This window comes from Rhinolophus sinicus, chromosome 17 (genome assembly GCF_057876585.1).
Source record: "Rhinolophus sinicus isolate RSI-liver-muscle chromosome 17, RSI-T2T, whole genome shotgun sequence".
NCBI lineage: Eukaryota > Metazoa > Chordata > Mammalia > Chiroptera > Rhinolophidae > Rhinolophus > Rhinolophus sinicus.
In genome coordinates this window covers 84,984,487-85,004,276 of record NC_142517.1, presented here as the reverse complement: position 1 = coordinate 85,004,276, position 19,790 = coordinate 84,984,487, and the positions used below count along the sequence as shown (strand labels likewise).

Genomic DNA, 19,790 nt, shown 5'->3' with positions numbered 1-19,790 from the left:
CAAAACAAGATTACAAAAATACAGAATCATGAAAAACAGGTTTATGGAACATTCTCTTTGGAAAAGAATGAACTTTAAAGCCGGAAATGAAAAAGATCTTGGATTAGCAGAGGCATTTATTGTCACATAAGTCTATGTTCTTAATGCTTCAGCAGAGACCTAAAGTTACCCTCTAATCTGTAGACAAGAACCTGCTTTAAAAAGTGTCTATAATTAAGTCAATAGAATGAGTTAATGTTTCTGGTTACTGCAATGTCCTATTCTTCCAATGTTGCATAGAGACTAATATAATAATATTTGCATAATGCCTCAATATTACAAAGCAAACATTTACTGCATTCATTTTACTCCTCACTACATACAACTCTACGAAACTAGATGTAGCAATCAGGCAGAAATAACAACTGAAATAATAGAAATAAAATACTTTAGACTTTAAAGGAACTAGGGGTCACTTAGTGCCAACGACATAACATTTTTTAATAGCCACAGAAGACAACATTTTATATATATATACATATATATATATATATATATATATATATATATATATATATATATATATCACTTCACTGTGCAGAGTCACTGACTTAGTAAAAAGGTGGATTTGATTATCTTTTGCTGAGTAACAAACAAACCCCAAAATTAATAGCTTAAAATAATCATTCTATTTTGCTCACGATTTGTGGGTCAAATATTTGGAAAGGGTTGGGTTGGGCGGTTTGTCTCTGCTGTACATACTGGAGGACCCTCCTCCAAGGTGGCTTTTCATTCACATGTCTAACAGCTCGGGCCCCTTGGCATCTCTCTCTCCATTTGGTAAGTCATGCTACAGGGCTTCTCCCTGCAGCTGAGTTTCTCTTAGCATGCTGATACTAAAGTGGAACTTCTTTCATGGCAGCTAGCTTCCAATGGGAAGAAAGCAAAAGCTGCCAGGCCAGTTAGGAGGCATTTTGTCACTTCCACCATATTCTGTTGACCAAAGTGGTCCCAGGTTCCACCGAGATTCAAGGAAGACATGGCAAGCACAGATTCCATGTAGTGAATGGGAAGCAGCAAAATGAAATTGTGGAAAAGTACATGAGATGGGAGATATTTTTGTAGCCATCTTTGGAAAATAAAATTTATCACAGATGCATTCAAAGGCTCATTTGAAGTCAGTGTGGGTATTAGTTTCCAATTGCTGCTGTGACAAATTATCACCATCTTAGTAGCTTAAAACAACACAAGTTTATTCTCTTATAGTTGTAGGGATTAGAAGTCTAAAATTAAGGTGTTAGCTGGGCTGTGTTTCTTTTGGAGACTTCAAGAGAAAATATATTTCCTTGCTTTTTTCAGCTTCTAGAGACCACCTACATTCCTTGGCTCATGAGTCCATTCTCATATTACTCCCAACTTTTGCTTCATTGTCATATAACCTACAATCGACTCTGATCTCCTGCTTACCTTGTATACAGCCCCTTATGATTATATTGGGCCCACTCAGATAATCTAAGATAATATCCCCATCTGCAGATCCTTAATTTAATTTTCAGACTTCCTTTTGTCATATAAGGTAACATTCACAGGTTCTAAGGATTAGGACAGAAACATCTTTGGGGGCGTCATTACTCAGCCTACCACAGTGAATTAGAATATTTTCCCACAGAAATAACACCTTACATTATAATGGTCTTCCTGGAGGCCAAAAGAGACCTAAGCAGTTTTAGATCTTGAATAATTCTTTCTCCAGGTTAATTTGTCCCTCCTTCTGAATCACTGAATCCCAGAATTAGCTCATTCTAATGTAGATATTGTATTAGGATCCTCCTTTATGAGAAAGCCTCATTTTGTACCTCTAGACAAATTGAAAAAATTGTACCTCTAGGCAAGAGGAAAGACCTTAGGTTGGAGGTCCAGGTGAAATGTTTCATGTGGTGATTAGGACCCCGAGCTAGACTGAAAAGTAGATTTAACTCATACTGTGCCTTACATACAAGTCTATACTCATGTGATGATGTTTTTAGGAAAACATGCATTTAGAATTAGGTCTGTCTCTGCACTCTTTGTTAAGTTCATTAGTCTACATGTTCTTCTGACAATAGTATATGGCTTTGTTTCTACAGCTTTGTATTGTTAATATTTGATGAGGTATTTCCTCCTGTTACATTTTTAAGGTTAATTTAGGCATGTGTGGACTTTTATTCTCTGATTTAAATATTAGTGAAGTTACTGAATTCCTTTTTAAAAAATCCAGCTGAAATTTTAAACAGGATTGCTCTGAATATATAAATTAATTGATCTCCTTATAGCATCACTCAATTTAATATCATGAGATTTTGATTTTGAAATCATTTCTATGATTTCAGTTCATCTTTTATATCCTCAATTTGACTTCTAAAATTTTCTTTATAGAGGTCTTATATGTTCTTAAGATATTTCGAGATAGTCTATGGGATTTGCTGCTATTGAGAATAGTATCAACTTTCATTTTCTATTGGAAAGTCATTGTGTAAAGAACTACTACTTATTTATATGGAATAGTTTTAGAACTATATAAAATTTCTTATGTGTTCTAATGTTTTGCCTACGACTCTAGTTTTAAGGTATATCATCATATCAATTACAAATAATGATAGGCATATATTTTGCTTCATGATCTACACAATTATTAATTTTTATTTCCTTATTGAATTGCCTGTAACCTCCAGTACTTCTCCTATTGTTCTCAATCAAAAGACACTGTGACTAAAGTTTATCCATTAAGTATAATGTTTACTGTAAGTTTTGTTCCCCTTCCTTCCTTCCCTCCTTCCTTTCCATTTTTTCTCTCATGTTGTGTATATATCATTAGTATGACCATAAGTGACAATTTTCCCAGGACAGCTCTACTTTATTATTTTTCCTTGGCATTTATCTATTGTAGTATTTGGACAAAATGTCAAAACAGGGAAGATAAATTATATAGTTATTCTATATATAAACTTTACCAAGCTCAGAAAGTTCTTCAATAATCGGTTGCCAAAGTTTTTATCATAACTAAGTGTTGAACTTTATCAACTGCTTTTTCTGTATGAACTGAGGTAATAATAAACTACACAGAGAATTACATTAATGGATTTCCTGATGTTAAACCAGCCTTGAATTTCAGGAATAAAACCTACTTTATCATTTTTAATATACTTTAGATTAGATTGGATGCCATTTTATTTAGAATTCACTCACAAATTAGAAGGAATTATGTTTTTATTTTGTGGTTTTGGAATCAAGATTACAACAGCCTTTTAGAATATCCTCACAGCATAGATCTTTTTCTATTTTCCAGGATAATTTTATAAGAGGAAACTTAACAATTTATTTACTCGAAAATGTGGAAGAAGTTGTCTGTAAAACACCTAAGTCTGGATTTGGAGGGATATGGAGAAAAAGGTTTTGAATGTGGTTTTAGCTTGTTTAATACTCATTTGAATGTGGTTTTAGCTTGTTTAGTACTCATTTGTATAACAAAGTTCTCTGTTTCTTCCTGTGAAATTACAGATGTTTTACATTTTTCTAGGAATGTATCTATTTTATCCAGTTTCCAAATATATTATGGTATAGCTATATATAATACTTTTGATTGTATTTTATTTTATTTATTTTATTTATTTATTTTATTTTATGATGATCTTTATTTTATGATTATAAATCTAATCTATGAGGGGTTATAGTATTTCTCATTTTTATGCTACACTTTATGTTTTGGCATTTCCTCTTTGCCTTTTTTTTTTTTCCTTGATTATTCTTGCCAGATGTCAGTCTAACTTTCAAGCCTTTTCAAAGAATGAGAATTTGCTTTTGTTTATTTTCTCTTTTATTTTCCATTTAACCTATTTCTATGCCCATTTTTATTATTTCTCTATTTCTTGTTACTCAGGATTTACTTTATTGTACTTTTAAAAAATGTAGTTGATTTGAATGCTTAGGTCATTTAAAAAAATATTCCAGTCTGTCCTCTTACTGCTGACTCAGCAGTCAGCACCCTCATTCCCATCCGAACATACTATCCTGTTTCCCCAAAACTAAGACCCAGTATTATATTATATTATATTATATTATATTATATTATATTATATTATATTATATTATTATTAGAGCATTTATAGTAAAATAAGAATGGGTCTTATATTAACTTTTGCTCCAAAAGACACATTAGAGCTGATTGTCCGGCTAGGTCTTATTTTTGGGGAAACACGGTAGTTCAAGCCAGTCTTTAGTCTACCCATGGGTTTCTCATGTTTCTTGTTCTTTTTCATTTTAATTTGTTACTATTAGTGCGTGAAACGCTACTGTCGCTCTTGAGATGATTTTAAGAGAAGGAGTCAGCAGACTGAGCTAATTCACCAACTTGGCAAGAACTAGAAACAAAATTATTTCTAACGTTTATATTTAGGTTCAGAATTTAGCATTCTTTCCAAGAAGTTTCTCTCCCATTGATAAAATACTTCACTCTATCAGGTGATATTTTAAAGGTCAATGATAAAGATAATAGAGTTATTCATTCTATTTTCTAAGGAAAAGAACAAAACTTAAAAATTTATGTTTGCATAATACATCCCCAAGTATTACTATCCAAATTCCATGTTTTCAATGCAGTAGTAGGATATGTGGATAGATTGAAGTTCTTTTTAAACCCCTGAAACTCTAAATCTAAATACTGTCCAAAAAGTATGGGTTATTAGTGGTCTAATCTCTTGGGTGTCCTTATCTCACTGTAAGGAGTTCCATGCATGGGCTGTGGTAATTAATAAAACTACTGTTAGGTTTACCAGGGACAGGATTGTAAAGGGTTTTTTTCCAACTAGGATATATATATATATATATATATATATATATATATATACACACACATACATATATGTACATATGTATATATATATACATGTACATATACATATGTACATATATGTATGTGTGTATATATATATATATATATATATCAAACAACAGAAAAGTTTGACTTGGACAGAGCATTTGATACACACAACACACACACACGAAGGTCTGACAATTAAGTTAGCAAACTTGTTATACCACTGTGGCTAGCCTTTTTTCATATTAGAGGGATATTCATTATGAATTTGTACCAACTGGACAAACAGTTAACCAAGTTTTTTATTTGGAAATGTTGAAAAGGCTGCATGAAAAAGTTAGATGACCTGAACTTTTCGCCAACAATTCAGGCTCTTGCATCACGACAATGCACCAGCTCACACGGCACTGTCTGTGAGGGAGTTTTTAGTCAGTAAACAAATAACTGTATTGGAACACCCTCCCTACTCACCTGATCTGGCCCCCAATGACTTCTTTCTTTATCTAAAGATAAAGGAAATATTGAAAGGAAGACATTTTGATGACACTCAGGACATCAAGGATTATATTATGAGAGCTCTGCTGGCCATTCTAGAAAAAGAGTTCCAAAATTGCTCTGAAGGGTGGACTAGGCATTGGAGTCAGTGCATAGCTTCCCAAGGGGGTACTTTGAAGGTGATTGTAGTGATATTCAGCAAGGAGGTATGTAGCACTACTTCTAGGATGAGTTCACAAACTTAATTGTCCAACCTCGTATATATATCAAATAACAGAAAAGCTTAACTTTGGTAGAGCATTTGTTTTCTGTTTTCAATAGTGGAATTTATTGCATATGCCTATGTGTAAATAAAGACCGAAATATAAAACTTGAATCAAAAAATAAATCATGATAAAAGTATATTTTTGTTTCATATTATGGATTGGTTAAATAATAATACTTTATATTTGAAGAAATTTGCTGCAGTAAAAAGTGTATCTTCCTATACTTATTTGGTATTCCCCATAGCTCTGAAGTTAGAAAATACAGTTACAGTGTGTATTTAAATAGAGAATCTGAAAAGTTAATTCACTTGCTAACCCTGACATAGTAGAAATTTTTAGATCTGAGACTACAGCTTACATCTTATTTGCTTATTTATTAATTTGGTACTTAGCTTTTAAACAATGTTGTCCAATATTATAGGCAAAGAGAAGAGAAAGTTAGGTCAAGTCAACAAAGAGGAAGTGGAGAAGGACAAAAACAGAAAAAAGAAAAACATTTCATCTAAGGAACTTTTCCAACATACATAATGTTGTGTTTAAATGTCATTTATCTTTATCCAAATATATTCTGTGATCAAAGTTATGTATTTTCTAGAGTGTTGAAAATACACTCTATTTTCAACATAAAATAGATGTTGAAAATATCTTAGGTCCGTCTATCGAGTCTGTCTCTGTGTGAGACAGAGACAGACTCGATAGACGGACCTAAGAAACAGGGATTAATATTATGTTTTTTAATGCAAGCTTGTAATTTTTTAATAACCAAATATTGTCTGTTTTAGTTATAAAATATTCAAATTTCTATCTAAAATGGAGAAGCTAAAATAGTATTGCTATTCTACCTTTTCTCCACTTTCACAGTGCAAACCCTTAGTTTTTGCTTTAGAAAGTAATTCAAAAGAAGAGATGTTTTTCGTGGATGTAAATCTATATCTCATTGTTCTTTTAAGATGCAGCTAAGGGTTTTAGAAAATCTTGTTGCATTTACAAATCCAGAGACATAAATATTACTACACAGTTTTTATAGTGTCCCCTTTCCAAATTTAAGTAAAACTCTTTAAGTGTGTTATTAGTAGCTAGAAAATGGAAGGGGAGAGATTTAGGGAAGAAAAATGAAGAGGACTAGCTTGACATATTTTGTTAAGTGCTTTGCAAACATTATCTTATTTCTTGCTAAAAACTTATTAAATTCCTCCTATCCATGTAACAAATGAGAAGACTGTGGCTCATAGAGGTTAAATCACTTTAAGATCTTGCAGGAGAAATGTTGGATTGGAAATTATAAAAATAATTCTAATAAGACAACTGGAAAAAACCTAACAGCCCATAGAACAGAAATGGGTCATGTCATGGCGTTCTAAAGAGATACCACTGAACTGAGGCCTTGTAGTTGATGAGAGGGTGAAATGAGATGTAGTACATTATAGTTGAGTCTCCTTGGCTCAGCATGTGCCACACAAATAAGATTCAGACCATCATGGACACTCAATAAAATGGAATAATAACCACTTCAGGATTATGAAAAAGAGCACTTGGCTCTACAAGAGCCTTCTACACAGTGATCTTAGGGTCTTATCTTGTTAATTGTCCTGAAGGGTAAATATAAGTATATACCATCATTTCAATGTAAGCCTCCCTAGGAAAAGGGGAAAGAAATATACCCCACCTAAAGATGGTCTCTGGAATGTTTGCATATGTATTCAGAAACAAAAAAGAATCAACAAAAAGTATAGCCCCAAACTGTAAACTGCAAGAGAAATAAAAGTTCAATAGAAAGTTATTTACAAAATTATATTAATAAGTTTTAAGCTGCATAGTTATTAATGTATATCAGCATACACTTCTACATTTTTTTCAAGGACGATTCACTTTTCATTTTCTGCAGGGCTTGCTGCTCCAGTTGGATGGGATGTGAGTGGGGCAGAAAGATGCACAGATGGGGAATACTCTGAGCCTAAATGAGGGAGAGTGCACCTTTGTGAGCTGAACCTACAGAAAATCCCATCAAAAAGAGATATGCAAATTAAACTCGACTTCCGTTGTTAGGAAATGTTGACAACTATCCCAAGTAATGTTAATACAAAATATTTTTATATTTGCTTAAAGCAAACTGAAACCTTTTTATATTTAATTGATGTTTTGTTGAAATCATCTAATCTGTCTGGATGGAAATGACTCCTCAGTCCTTGAGCGTCCAGAATCATGTACAGAAGCAAAACGTGGGAAGGGATACTGCAGGGAATGATGAAATGACGTTGCAAAGGGAGAGGTTGTTAATAACTTCTATAAATATGTAAATGATAATTATTTATGTCACAAGCTCTGGAGAGTACAAAGATTTCTCCTTTCATTAAAAGATAACCTATCACGTAATTCTAATTTAAGCCTTAGTGCAATGACTCTTTATGCAAAAGACACAAAAATGAAAAGACTAAAAGTTAGAATGCCACATGGTAATTAAAGAACCATTCCAAATTTTTCTACATAACTTAAAAAAAAAGAAAAAACAAAAAAAGCCCCCCCAAAACCCCAGCAATACTGCATTTAGAATGAGTTCTTACTGGGAAGGCTAATGAAATTTTATTGGATGAAATACATGGGTGAAGGGTTGGACTTTACCATATCTAAGCTCTCTTCCATTTCTAAGATTATATGACTGAAATATTTTGAACTTACCTAAATATTTTGGATAAAAATATTCCTAGAAAGAAAGAAAAGAAAAAATATCTTAGTATTCCATATTTCACTATACAGTTAAAACTATTTTTAGTTTTTTTATCTTAAAGATGCAAATAATTTCCATGTAACTGTAATTTCTATATTATAACCTTTTTTTTCTACCATGTTTTCCTGAAAATCAGACCTAGCCGGACCATCAGCTCTGATGCATCTTTTGGAGCAAAAATTAATATAAGACCTGGTCTTACATTATATTATATTATATTATATTATATTATATTATATTATATTATATTATATTATAAGACCCGGTCTAATATTATATTAAAATAAGACCGGGTCTTATATTAATTTTTGCTCCAAAAAACGCATTAAAGCTGATGGTCCAACTAGGTCTTATTTTCAGGGAAACATGGTATAATAAAATATGCCAGAAGTAGGTAACTAATAATGTTACATTAATAAAATGCTTAGGCTTAAGTCAATATTGATCAATTAAATCATGCTTCAAAAGCTTCCAATCTAAAAACAGGTTCTAAAGAAGCTATTCAATGTAATAATATGTGCCCCTTTTTTGTAAATCCATTAATGTTTCCATAATGATTACATACCCATTTGACACATTTCATGTCATGCTAATTACACACACCAGGTTCAATGTTGAATAACACTGACATCATCTGAAGTGAATTGAAGTAGACATTTATCTTTCAGCATCATAGGTACACACAATACCTTAGTTATTACTGCATTTTGCCATGTATAATGTACTCCTGTGTATAATGTACACCCACATTTTTGGCCTAAACTTTCAGGGGAAAAAATCTTTTGTTTTACTTTTTTAATTCAAAATTTTATTTGTTTACATTAAGGTACTTGTTTTTTGTATTACAAAGGACTTTTGCATTTATTTTTTAATATATATGGTACAAGAAATTTTATGTAACAAAAAACTAAAGAACATAAGAAGGACAGATACAAAGTACAAGAAATTTTGTTTGTTTACGTTAAGGTACTTGTTTTTTGTATTACAAAGGAATTTTGCATTTATTTTTTAATATATATGGTACAAGAAATTTTATGTAACAAAAAACTAAAGAACATAAGAAGAACAGATACAAAGTACAAGAAATTTTGTGTACTTGTAACAAATTTATGATATTTACGCATAATAGAAGGCCAAGAACTCTTCCTCATTGCAAGTTCGTTGTTAGTTCAACAAAACCGATTATCGTATTCCAGGGTATTATTTTGCATACGAATATCATTATTAATTTCTAGAGCTACACTTTTAACTCATAAGCATAAATAAAAGAATTAAAAACATTTATATAGATACAGAATTAGTACTACCCATGTATAATTCACATCCTTATTTTTCTCTCACAAATTTGGGCAAGAAAGTGCACATTATACACGGCAAAATACGGTAATTGGTTATGTACCAAAAGCTAGTCTGTAAATCAGAATTTGGACTAAGGAATGAAATGTCAAAAATGATTTCTAATGGTACAGTTGGTTCCCAGGCTAGTTCATAAATGCCCTCGTAAGCCATAATATATCTGTGTAACATTAATAGCACAAAAACACCTCATGAATAACCAGTATTCTACACGAACAGGTATTCCTATACAAAACATAACTTCATCCAGTACAGAGTCAAAGTCCTCACTGCTTCCTCCTCTCAATATAAACCTACACAATACTTACCTACTAGTTTATAAGGATGGGATCTCCCACCACGTATTTCACACAGTAGTGTTGTCTTCAACAGACCAAAAGCCAGGAGGATAAGCAACAATGAATGGGTTCAAAAAGAAATGACGTAATGGTGAAAGGAATATATTAAGGACAATGGGGAGGTAAACAATAGTGTAGAGATTGAGAATGTGGTCTAGGGTGTTAGGGACGTGGCTAGAGAGTGGTTGTGAAAGGAGAGAAGTGAGACGAACCAAATGTTGTTGTTTTTTTCCTTTCATTTCTCCCATTTCTTCCTGTCCCTCTCTATCAGGTCGTTCTCTTCTGCCAGTATGACCAATGTCAGAATGAGGAGAGGAGAGGAAGCACCTTCATGAACTTCCCTTCTCCACTATCTTCCTTTCTCTTCCTTATTGTCTTCTAACTCAGTCTCAATTTGCTACTCAGAGGCTAAGCTATAAGAACATATCTACAGTGTTAGAAATATATAGTCAAGTATTTATGGGTGACATAGTAATAGTATACCTCAGGCACGGAGACTTGCTTTAAAATGTACCAGCAAAAAAAAAAAAAAAAATTAGAGTGGGTGGGGTAAAGAATAGGTAAAAGAAGTATGGCAGATTGTTGATCATTGTCAAAGTGGGAAGAAGGTATATTAGAGTTTATAATATTGTTCTCTCTATTATATATATAAATTTCCATGATAAAAATAAATGTGTGTGTGTGTGTGTGTGTATCTATTTCCTACAAAATAAGAACACTTTGCTATATTGTGTGGAATAAAATATTCTTGTCTTGCTAATTATTGCTTATCCACAAAAGGAACAACACTGAGAGAAATATTTTGATTCAATTCCAGAGAGTATTAAAAATGAATCTTTGAGTTACCTTGGAAAAAATTCCCTTTGAACCTATTAGAGTTGGTGGCAGTACTACAAGAGAACTCAAGTTATTACTGTCTTTGACAAGTTCTCTAACTAGAGAAATGGTTTTCTCATTATCTCTTACCTAGTTTCATGGTCTTAGAGCCATAGCAGAGGTAAAGGAAATACTTTTTTATGTTTTCTCCCTTATTTCCGTTTGGTTATATCGTTCATCTCAGGAAAAAAAATATCTGAGGTAACCGTGAAGGTTATCAAACCTCACTTCTCAATGTCACCCTAACCCTAATTCTTAGAGGCATTGTTTATTCTCCTGCTACCTGTAGAACATGTCAGAGAATATCCGCCCCTAGGAAATAAGAAGACTAAAGATAAGGTCTAAGGGCCCCATATTTCTGTATGATATTTTGGGGTCTTTATGATTAGACATTTTAAAATTAACTTGGAAACATTTATACACTAAAGATATAAATTCTAACCCCAGGAATGACTGAAGACATAAAATGGCTCAGGAAACTTCCCAAGGGTTTATGGAATAAATTAAAGTATACTTGGGGAACACAGTACTGAATGGATTCTTCAGTAAGCATTCCCTGACTAACCATTATGTATGAACTCTGGATTAAAGCCTTAAAAATGCCAATGGAGAGATTTAATGAAGTATAGTGATAACAATGCAAGCATGTGGGTGTGTGCATGCTCACACACAAGCATTCTATACTTGAGAAGGTTTCCCCCTCACCCAATACTACCAAATTCTGGTTGGGAGAAAGGATTTAAAAACCATGAGGTCTATGCTACTTGATAATACTGAGGTATAATTGAATTACAGTTTGGTCAAAGCACATTGCTTTTGGCAATAGTGTCTTCCTAACAAGCACACCTTCCTTTGAAGGTACTACCTCCTGAAATGCTTCAGTGGTTACATGTGCAACGTGATATACACAATCACTAACTTTAAAAAGGAACACAAGGGAACAAAGACTAAAGCTGGAAATGTTTCATCTATAACTGTATGTCCAGGTGTGCTAACATGAATTTTCATGAATTCTTACCGTTTCAGGGTTATTTTCAAAGACCTCCCTAGCTTCTTCTTTACTGCACAGTTCTTCAATGCATTCTCTTTCAAGATTGCCCTTTTTGGTTTCTTCAAACATACTGTTTGCCCGACGTTTCCTAACCAGGACTTGTGAAGCATGTTGCTTTGACAAAACTGAAGAAAAATATAAGCGTATATGAATAAAGCTTTCATCTCTCCACCTAAAATATATTATTTTGTTAAGCAATGAGAATTAAAACTATTTTTTGCCTGTAAATTATACAGCATTTAAAATCAGTATGGTTGAACTGAGAAGAAAATGTAGATAATAGCACTTTGGTTAACAACTCAAAAAGTAGGTTTGGTGTGCAGCTACAGCTCTTGTATAATGATCTACACAAATTAATCAAGTTCCTGCTTGAGGTCAAACATACCAGGCAATATTTACTGTTTACTTTATAACTAGTTTGGAAATAGCATTATGCTGAAACAACTATGTCAAAAGTCATAGCCATACCATCTTTAAAGCTAGAGTAATAAACTTTCTCAATTTTAATGGAAAACTTACATGATCACTGAGGACATACAGATATGCAGGAGTATAGTCCAATCAGCTATTTAAAAGATACTTGATAGGCTAACACACTTAATTATTCATACAAACAGTAAAATAAAAATTCGTGGCAAAAGGAAGACCATAGAGAAGGCTCTTGGATCCACGGGGACAAATCCTATCGTGCCCTCTGTGACCTTCTTCATCCTCTAATGAAGGGCATTTCAATCCTATCAGAAATGCACCCAATTCTTTGCTCCCCATGGTACAGTTGTCTATATTTATGTCCCCACATCCTCTCCTCCCACTCTTTCATACACTCACACCAATCCATGACTCCATCATGTTGTTCTTACCAAGGTCACAATACTAATTCTAATGGTTAATTATCAGTCCTCATCTTACATGACCTACCAGTAACACTTGACAGTGTTGATTATTGCTTCCTGGATACAGTATTTTAACCTGGTTTACAAGTCATCAGACTTTTTTCATTATTTTTACATCTCACGGGCTAGGCCCTCCTCATCTCCTCCTTTTGCTGACCTCTTAATATTGGCTATTTATTTCTTGGTCTTATTCTCTACCAACATTCACTCCTTTGATGATCTCATCCTCTTTCACGGCTGTATCGTAATAATACATTATACATCCAGCTCTAGCCTCCCTCCTCACTTCAGATGGTATGTCCAATTGGCTACTGGACATCTGTACCTGGATGACCAATAAAAATCTCAAACATGGCGCACATGTTTGAACGTTTAATTTCCCCACTCCATCTGAATGGGTCCATTTGAAGCCTCCCAGCTGATGGTAACTTCTAGGTATGCAAAAAATCTTGAAATAATCCTCCATTCCTCCTTCTTCCCCCTCATATTCCAAATCTACATCATTGTAAATTCTCTCAGCTTTCTTTTCAACATTTATAGAAGATATGACCACTTCTCACAACCTCAAATGTTATTTTTGGTATATCTGTTTTCATTTAAAAACTTCCATAATTAAAATTAATAAAACATGTTCTTTCACCAACTATGAGCCAAGATTAAAAAATCAGGCAATACTATCTGTGGCATTTGAATATGTGAAGATCAGTTTTGACAAAATTATTGTTAATTTGTGGAACTTAACTAGTTAACTAATGTTATTCATTATTGTGACAGATCAATACGGATGTATAAGTTTGCCCAACATTTCTCAAAAAATTTATTAATATAATTAAAAATGACTAATAGAATTACTTTTTCAGATTTGTTACTATAACATTTATTTTATTATATTATTTAAAAATATTTAATGGAATCATTATATAGAATATCTAAGAAAAAACAAGGCAAATTAAAAAATTGGTAACTTCAACTACATAAAAATTTTTAAATAGTTGAACAGTAACAAAAATTATATAACAAAATTCAACATAAAGCAACAGGTTGGAGGAAAATATCTGTATCATATAGAATAGAAAAAATTACATCCAGAAGTTATAAGCAAATTTGCAAATTAAAAAAAAATAAAACAAAAGCCAACCAGTACAGGAATATGTACAAGATTAAATACAAAATAATGTAAATAGTATAAATAAAATATAAACAAAACAATATAAATAAAATCATATACAAATCACTACAGAGAAAAATCACATGGGTAAAAAACATATGAAAAGATGTTCAATACAAATTTAAGAAAATAATTCTATTTTTGCCCATTCAATTTGCAAACATTTAAAAGACTGATAATGTCAAGTATTGGTGAAGATAAAAGGAAAGAAGTATTCTTGTACATTGGTGGTGGGAATATAAACTGGTAAACATTATTGGAAGGTATATTGTTAGTACCTGAAAATTTCCAGCATGTGCATACACTCTTTGACTTAACAATTTTGCCCCTAAGTATGTGCTACAGATACACACTTCTGATGGAAAATGCATAAAATGTTTATTGAAAGATTGCAATATCAAAAAAATTTAAAAACAACCTAAATATCAAGAAGGGAATGGAAACATAAGCTATAAAATATATCTGTACCAGAGAATTATAAGCAGCTATTACAAAGAAGGAAGATAACTTTTGCACTGAAAATCTCCAAGATATATTAAGTTTAAAAATGGAAATTGTGGACTGCCACACCTAAAGTATAATCCTATATATATCAGCCAAATTTGTAGAGATGTAAATATTTTGTGGACAGATATACAGAAAAGAGTGAAAACATACTCAAGCTGCTAATTGCAATTACATTTGGAAAAAAAAACCACAAAGTATAAGGTTTTGTTTTAGGTATTTATTTTAATATATGAACAGAACATAATTTTGAATGAAAAATTTTCAAAGCACAAATAAAATCTATAAAAAACTTTCTAAATCCTGATTTTAAACACAAAGACTTATTTCACTGAGATGCGAAAGTAATATAAATAGTTTATATTATAAATAATATAAATTTATTTTTCTCTTATTAACTGTTAATATGAAATAAATACTCAAAGTTTACAATAAAAAGAAGAAAAAAAGCAAAGGATTAATTAATCAACAATCACCAAAGTTATTAGTTGAATAATTAAACATCTTTCAAGAGTTAACTAAGTAATGTTACTTTATCTCTCTTAGTTGCCAAATAGAAGTTTAAAAGTGATAACTAACTAAATAAGTAGTGTTAGATTATATTTTTAACTCTATCTTTTATTATCTTTATCAATGCTCATTAAGATAAAGATTAAATCAAGAATGTGTGTATCTAAAGATGCCATTCTATGAGCACGCTACCTACCAAGTGTATTACTCATTGATAAATGGCAGCCCCATCAACAATGAAAGAGTTTGACATTTGCAATTATCTCATTTATTTGAAGTGGTTGTAAGCATGCTACTTTATAATAAATACAGCAAAAACTCGGCCCTTCTGAGCTTCAAAGTAAATACATGAGTCTTTCTGGGGAAAACAATAACACTTTCTTTGAAAGATGAATACACTAATTCAATAATAAAAAAATATATCAAGGTCAAATGCACTTAGGAAACAAACCATATACATAACTCTTTGGCATTTCTTCCTGACAGAATATTGACATTTAAGAATATCTCTTTCTTAGGACATAGTAATGGCCAATAGACATATAAAAAATGTTCAACATTACTAACCATCAGAGAAATGCAAATTAAAACCACAATGAGATATCACCTCACACCTGTCAGGATGGTCATCATCAATAAATCAACAAACAACAAGTGCTGGCAAGGATGTGGAGAAAAGGGAACCCTTGTGCACTCTTGGTGGGATTGCAAATTGGTGAAGCCACTATGGAAAACAGAATGGAGGTTCCTCAATAAATTACAAATAGAGCTATCTTATGACCCAGGAATTACACTCCTGGGTATTTATCCAAAGAAATCCAAAACACTAATTCAAAAAGATAATGCAGCCCTATGTTCACTGCAGTGCTATTTACAATAGCCAAGATATGGAAACAACTGAAATGTGCATCAGGAGGCGATTAGATAAACACATTGTGGTACATATAAACAATGGAATACTACTTTGCCATAAAAAAGAAAAATATTACCATTTGCGACAACATGGATAAACCTAGAGGGTATTATGCTTAGTGAAATAAATCAGGCTGAGAAAGAAAAATACCATATGATCTTACTTTCATGTGGAATCTAAAGAACAAAATAAACAAACAAACAAAACAGAAACAGACCCATAGATACAGAGAACAAAATGATGGTTACTAGATGGGAAGGAGGGTGTGCGCTAGGTGAGGAAGGTGAAGGGATTAAAAAGTACAAATTTGTAGTTACAGGAGAGTCACAGAGATGTAAAGTACAGTCTGAGGAATATAGTCAGTAGTATTGTAAGAACTATGTATAGTTACAGATGGGTACTAGATTTATTGGGGGATCACTTCATAAATCACATAAATGTCTAACTACTATGCTGTGCATCTGAAACTAATATAAAATATTGAATGTCAACTATAATTTTTAAAAAATGGTCACGGGGATGTGTAGTGCAGCATGGGAAATATAATCTAATAACAAACTGTACAGTGTCACGCAGGGTAGTGGACTTACTGGGGTTGTCACTTTCTAAGTTATGTAAGTATCTGATTACTATGTTGTTCTGTATAACTGAAGCTAATAAAAAATAAATAAATAAATAAATATATGTATGTATATTCATTCTGTGAGACATATAAATATATATAACTCTCTGAAGTCTGGCACAGAATTAGCTTTTAATCAATGACAATTATTAAATGTAATATTAATTTTTTTAAGTAAAAAAAAAAAAGAATCTCTCTTTCCCTACAAGGACCCCACCCCCACCCACAACCCCACTGCAGGACACAGACCAGGTATAACAACACACATTATATTCCTGTTTGTGAAAGCGGAAGTTTTCAAATGTACAGGGAGAACCATGGTTGTGGTTTAAAGGAATGCCCACATAAGTTTATAAAACTAAAAGGAAACACAATAGCCTCCATTATTTCAGAGATGATGCAACTCCGGTAAAGAACATGAAAGATATTTGCCCTATGTTACAATGATAAAAAATAACAAAAGTATGACTTAGATCACAGACATTCCAATGCTCAGACCTGCAACCATCTATTACTATTTGATGTTTCTCAGAAAACAGGCAGAAGTTTCTGAGTCGACTGATGAGAGGAATATTAAAAAGGAAAATTGTTACACCTCTGACCTAAAGGATCATGCAGCTAACAACACAAAAAACTACTTTTGTCTAAACTTGAATGTTTATGTTTTATTTTCTCTGGATTCAACCCAATAAGCCTTCAAACTGGCATAGTATTTAATAATTTTCAAAGTGTATATTAGTTATTTCATTTGATCCTCAGATAAATAATGAAATAAATTACTGCATAGAATTATCATCCCCATTTTCTTATTGAAGAAATTAAAATGGAAAGGTTACATGATTTCCCCAAAGTCAGAGCTATAAAGTAGTGCTAATGCAACAGGACTTTACATATATCTATCCTCCTAGCCTTCTGCTTTTTCTTCTGTGTAGTCTGTCACTCAAATGCTCACAATGTACTTAATTTAAAAAAAAAAAGGAAATTATGTGGTTGTGAAGTGGACACTTTTGATAGCTTAAATAAGATATTCACTGTCCTTTTTAAAATAAACCGATCCATCTAACAGAGTGTGCTTTTGTAGGCGTCTACTATTCTTTGTCAAAAAGATATAAACAAGACATCATAGATCCAAACTAGTAAGAACTACAGAACTGTAGGATGAGACAAATATGTGGTTAGAAGTGCTTTTAACAGCTGGCTCAAAATCTGTCTGCCCCAAAACATTCACTTAACGGGCCTGCAGGAATGTCTAATAAGTTCCGTTATTTATCACAATAATAGCCATGGCACATTAGCAGGTAAATGCTATTTTTGCATGATCTCCTTTAATCTAATCACAGCTGTTCTAAGTAGAGAGTAATTTTCTCATTTTACACATGAACTAAAACTCAGGAAAGTTGAGTTCAATTTTACCAAGTTCACACAGCTGAGAACAGAGCCAACCAAGCCTGCCTCCAAAACCTGTTCTATTTTTTCATTACCACACTGTCTCTAATCATTTGTTTCACTTCTTTAGATTAAGAAGTTTTTCAAGAAAGTCCTTGTGAAAACCCAACTATGTTGCTTGAAAAGTGTTACATTCAGATTCAAAATTTTAGGTTATAATGTTTAGTTATGAGTCATTCAAGATTAGAAGTATGACTGAATCTGCTTGTTTTTTTTTAACTCATCTCAGTCATCCCTGCTTCAAAATAGTGACCACAGCAGGTTGAACAGTTATGTCAACTACATAACAATTATTCAAACACTAACTGAAATTCTCTTTTGACGTCTTCACAGCCTTCACGTGTCCCCTTCAAGATTTTCAGTGGGGGCAAATCTTAGTGTGTTTTTTTCAGCATATGTTCCATTGCCTTATCTCCAAAAAATAAATTTATTATTATTGGTACTTCACTTAAGCACCTGTAATAAGGATAGTGGAGTTAGTATTGCCTCACTCACAGGAAAATTCCTCCACTGTTCACTTCAGTTTGATCTTAGTCAAGATCCTTTCTTCAGGCCCCTTTCCCACTTAGTTGTCTTGCTTTGTTCTGGCAGGTCAGAACCACTGATCTACAGGTTGCCCAAAAGTGGTTACCAGGGGGTAGGGAGGAGGGGGTGGGAGATGAGGGTAAAGGGGATCAAATATATGGTGATGGAAGGAGAACTGACTCTGGGTGATGAACACACCATGGGATTTATAGATGATGTAATACAGAAGTGTACACCTGAAATCTATGTAATTTTACTAACAATTGTCACCCCAATAAATTTAAAATATAAATTTAAAAACAACAACAACTGATCAGTCAGATGAGGATGAGGTAGCACAGGAAGGAGGCCCAAGCTTTAGGACAGTTCATCCTCTGAATCTCTTCCATTCTGCTCTCTTGTCCTTTGCAAAGATGAGTCAAAAAATCCTCCCTCCAAAAGCTCATGCCTTTTTAAATTTTGTTTTCTGTCTCTCCATTCCCCAGGCCCTTCTCATCTGATGCAGCCCAAGAATGAAAAACTGCCCCTAAAAGAATGTGTCTAAGGAGAGAATCTGTGGCTCGCATTTGGGTTGGCAGAGTGTTAGAATTTTTGTTTCTGCTTCAGTGTGGGACCAGGTCAGGGAAAATGACTTTCAAAATACAAATAAAACAATTAGATAATACTTAGAGATATAACTGTGTCTCATGTCTCAACTGTTGAACAGTATGTTTTCCTTAATCAAAGCCTGAAAAAAAGGTAGAATTCAGTTAATAACACTAGGAAAATATTATGGTCAGATATTACAAATTTTATTTTAAAGTATCACATTACCTATAAAATCTTTCAGTTTTTTCATAACTATTTCTATTACAGAAGATTTCCAATTCAGGAGGGATATTAAAAAACGTGAAGGTTGCAAAGATTAAGAAAAACCTAAAGACCAATTTTTAATTAGGCATTCATCATCCTATAGAATTATTATGAACGTTCAGAAAAGTTTGTATTAGCCTTCAGAAAGAAATGCTATGTCTCTGTATGTATGCTACCCTTAAATTATTTTTTAAGTTGCTTTTTCTTTAAAGAAAGCTATTACCCTGGCTTTTCTCTAAATTTCACATTTTGTTTCATATTGAGGACTACGTTGCTAAACAACTGATTCGTCTCTTATTATTATGTTAAGGATTAGAAAAATGTTAACAGTATTCTCTAAAGGTGAACTATGCCTGTCCTTCAGGAGTGAGCAATAAATAGGCTGACTTTAAGAGAGTCAAAGATCATAAGAGATCAGT

General features: G+C 32.7%; 1 protein-coding gene across 2 annotated transcripts in view; it reads right to left on the bottom strand.

The window, feature by feature from the left end:
• Nucleotides 1-19,790, bottom strand: part of PROS1 (protein S) — a 69,256-nt gene that overhangs the window by 32,115 nt on the left and 17,351 nt on the right. For both annotated transcript variants that reach the window (XM_019755543.3, XM_074333221.2), the window contains 2 exons: nt 11,906-12,063; nt 8,269-8,293 (listed from right to left, as the gene is read on the bottom strand). In XM_019755543.3, coding sequence (XP_019611102.3) covers nt 8,269-8,293; nt 11,906-12,063 — 183 coding nt within the window. The remainder of the gene's footprint in view (nt 1-8,268; nt 8,294-11,905; nt 12,064-19,790) is intronic.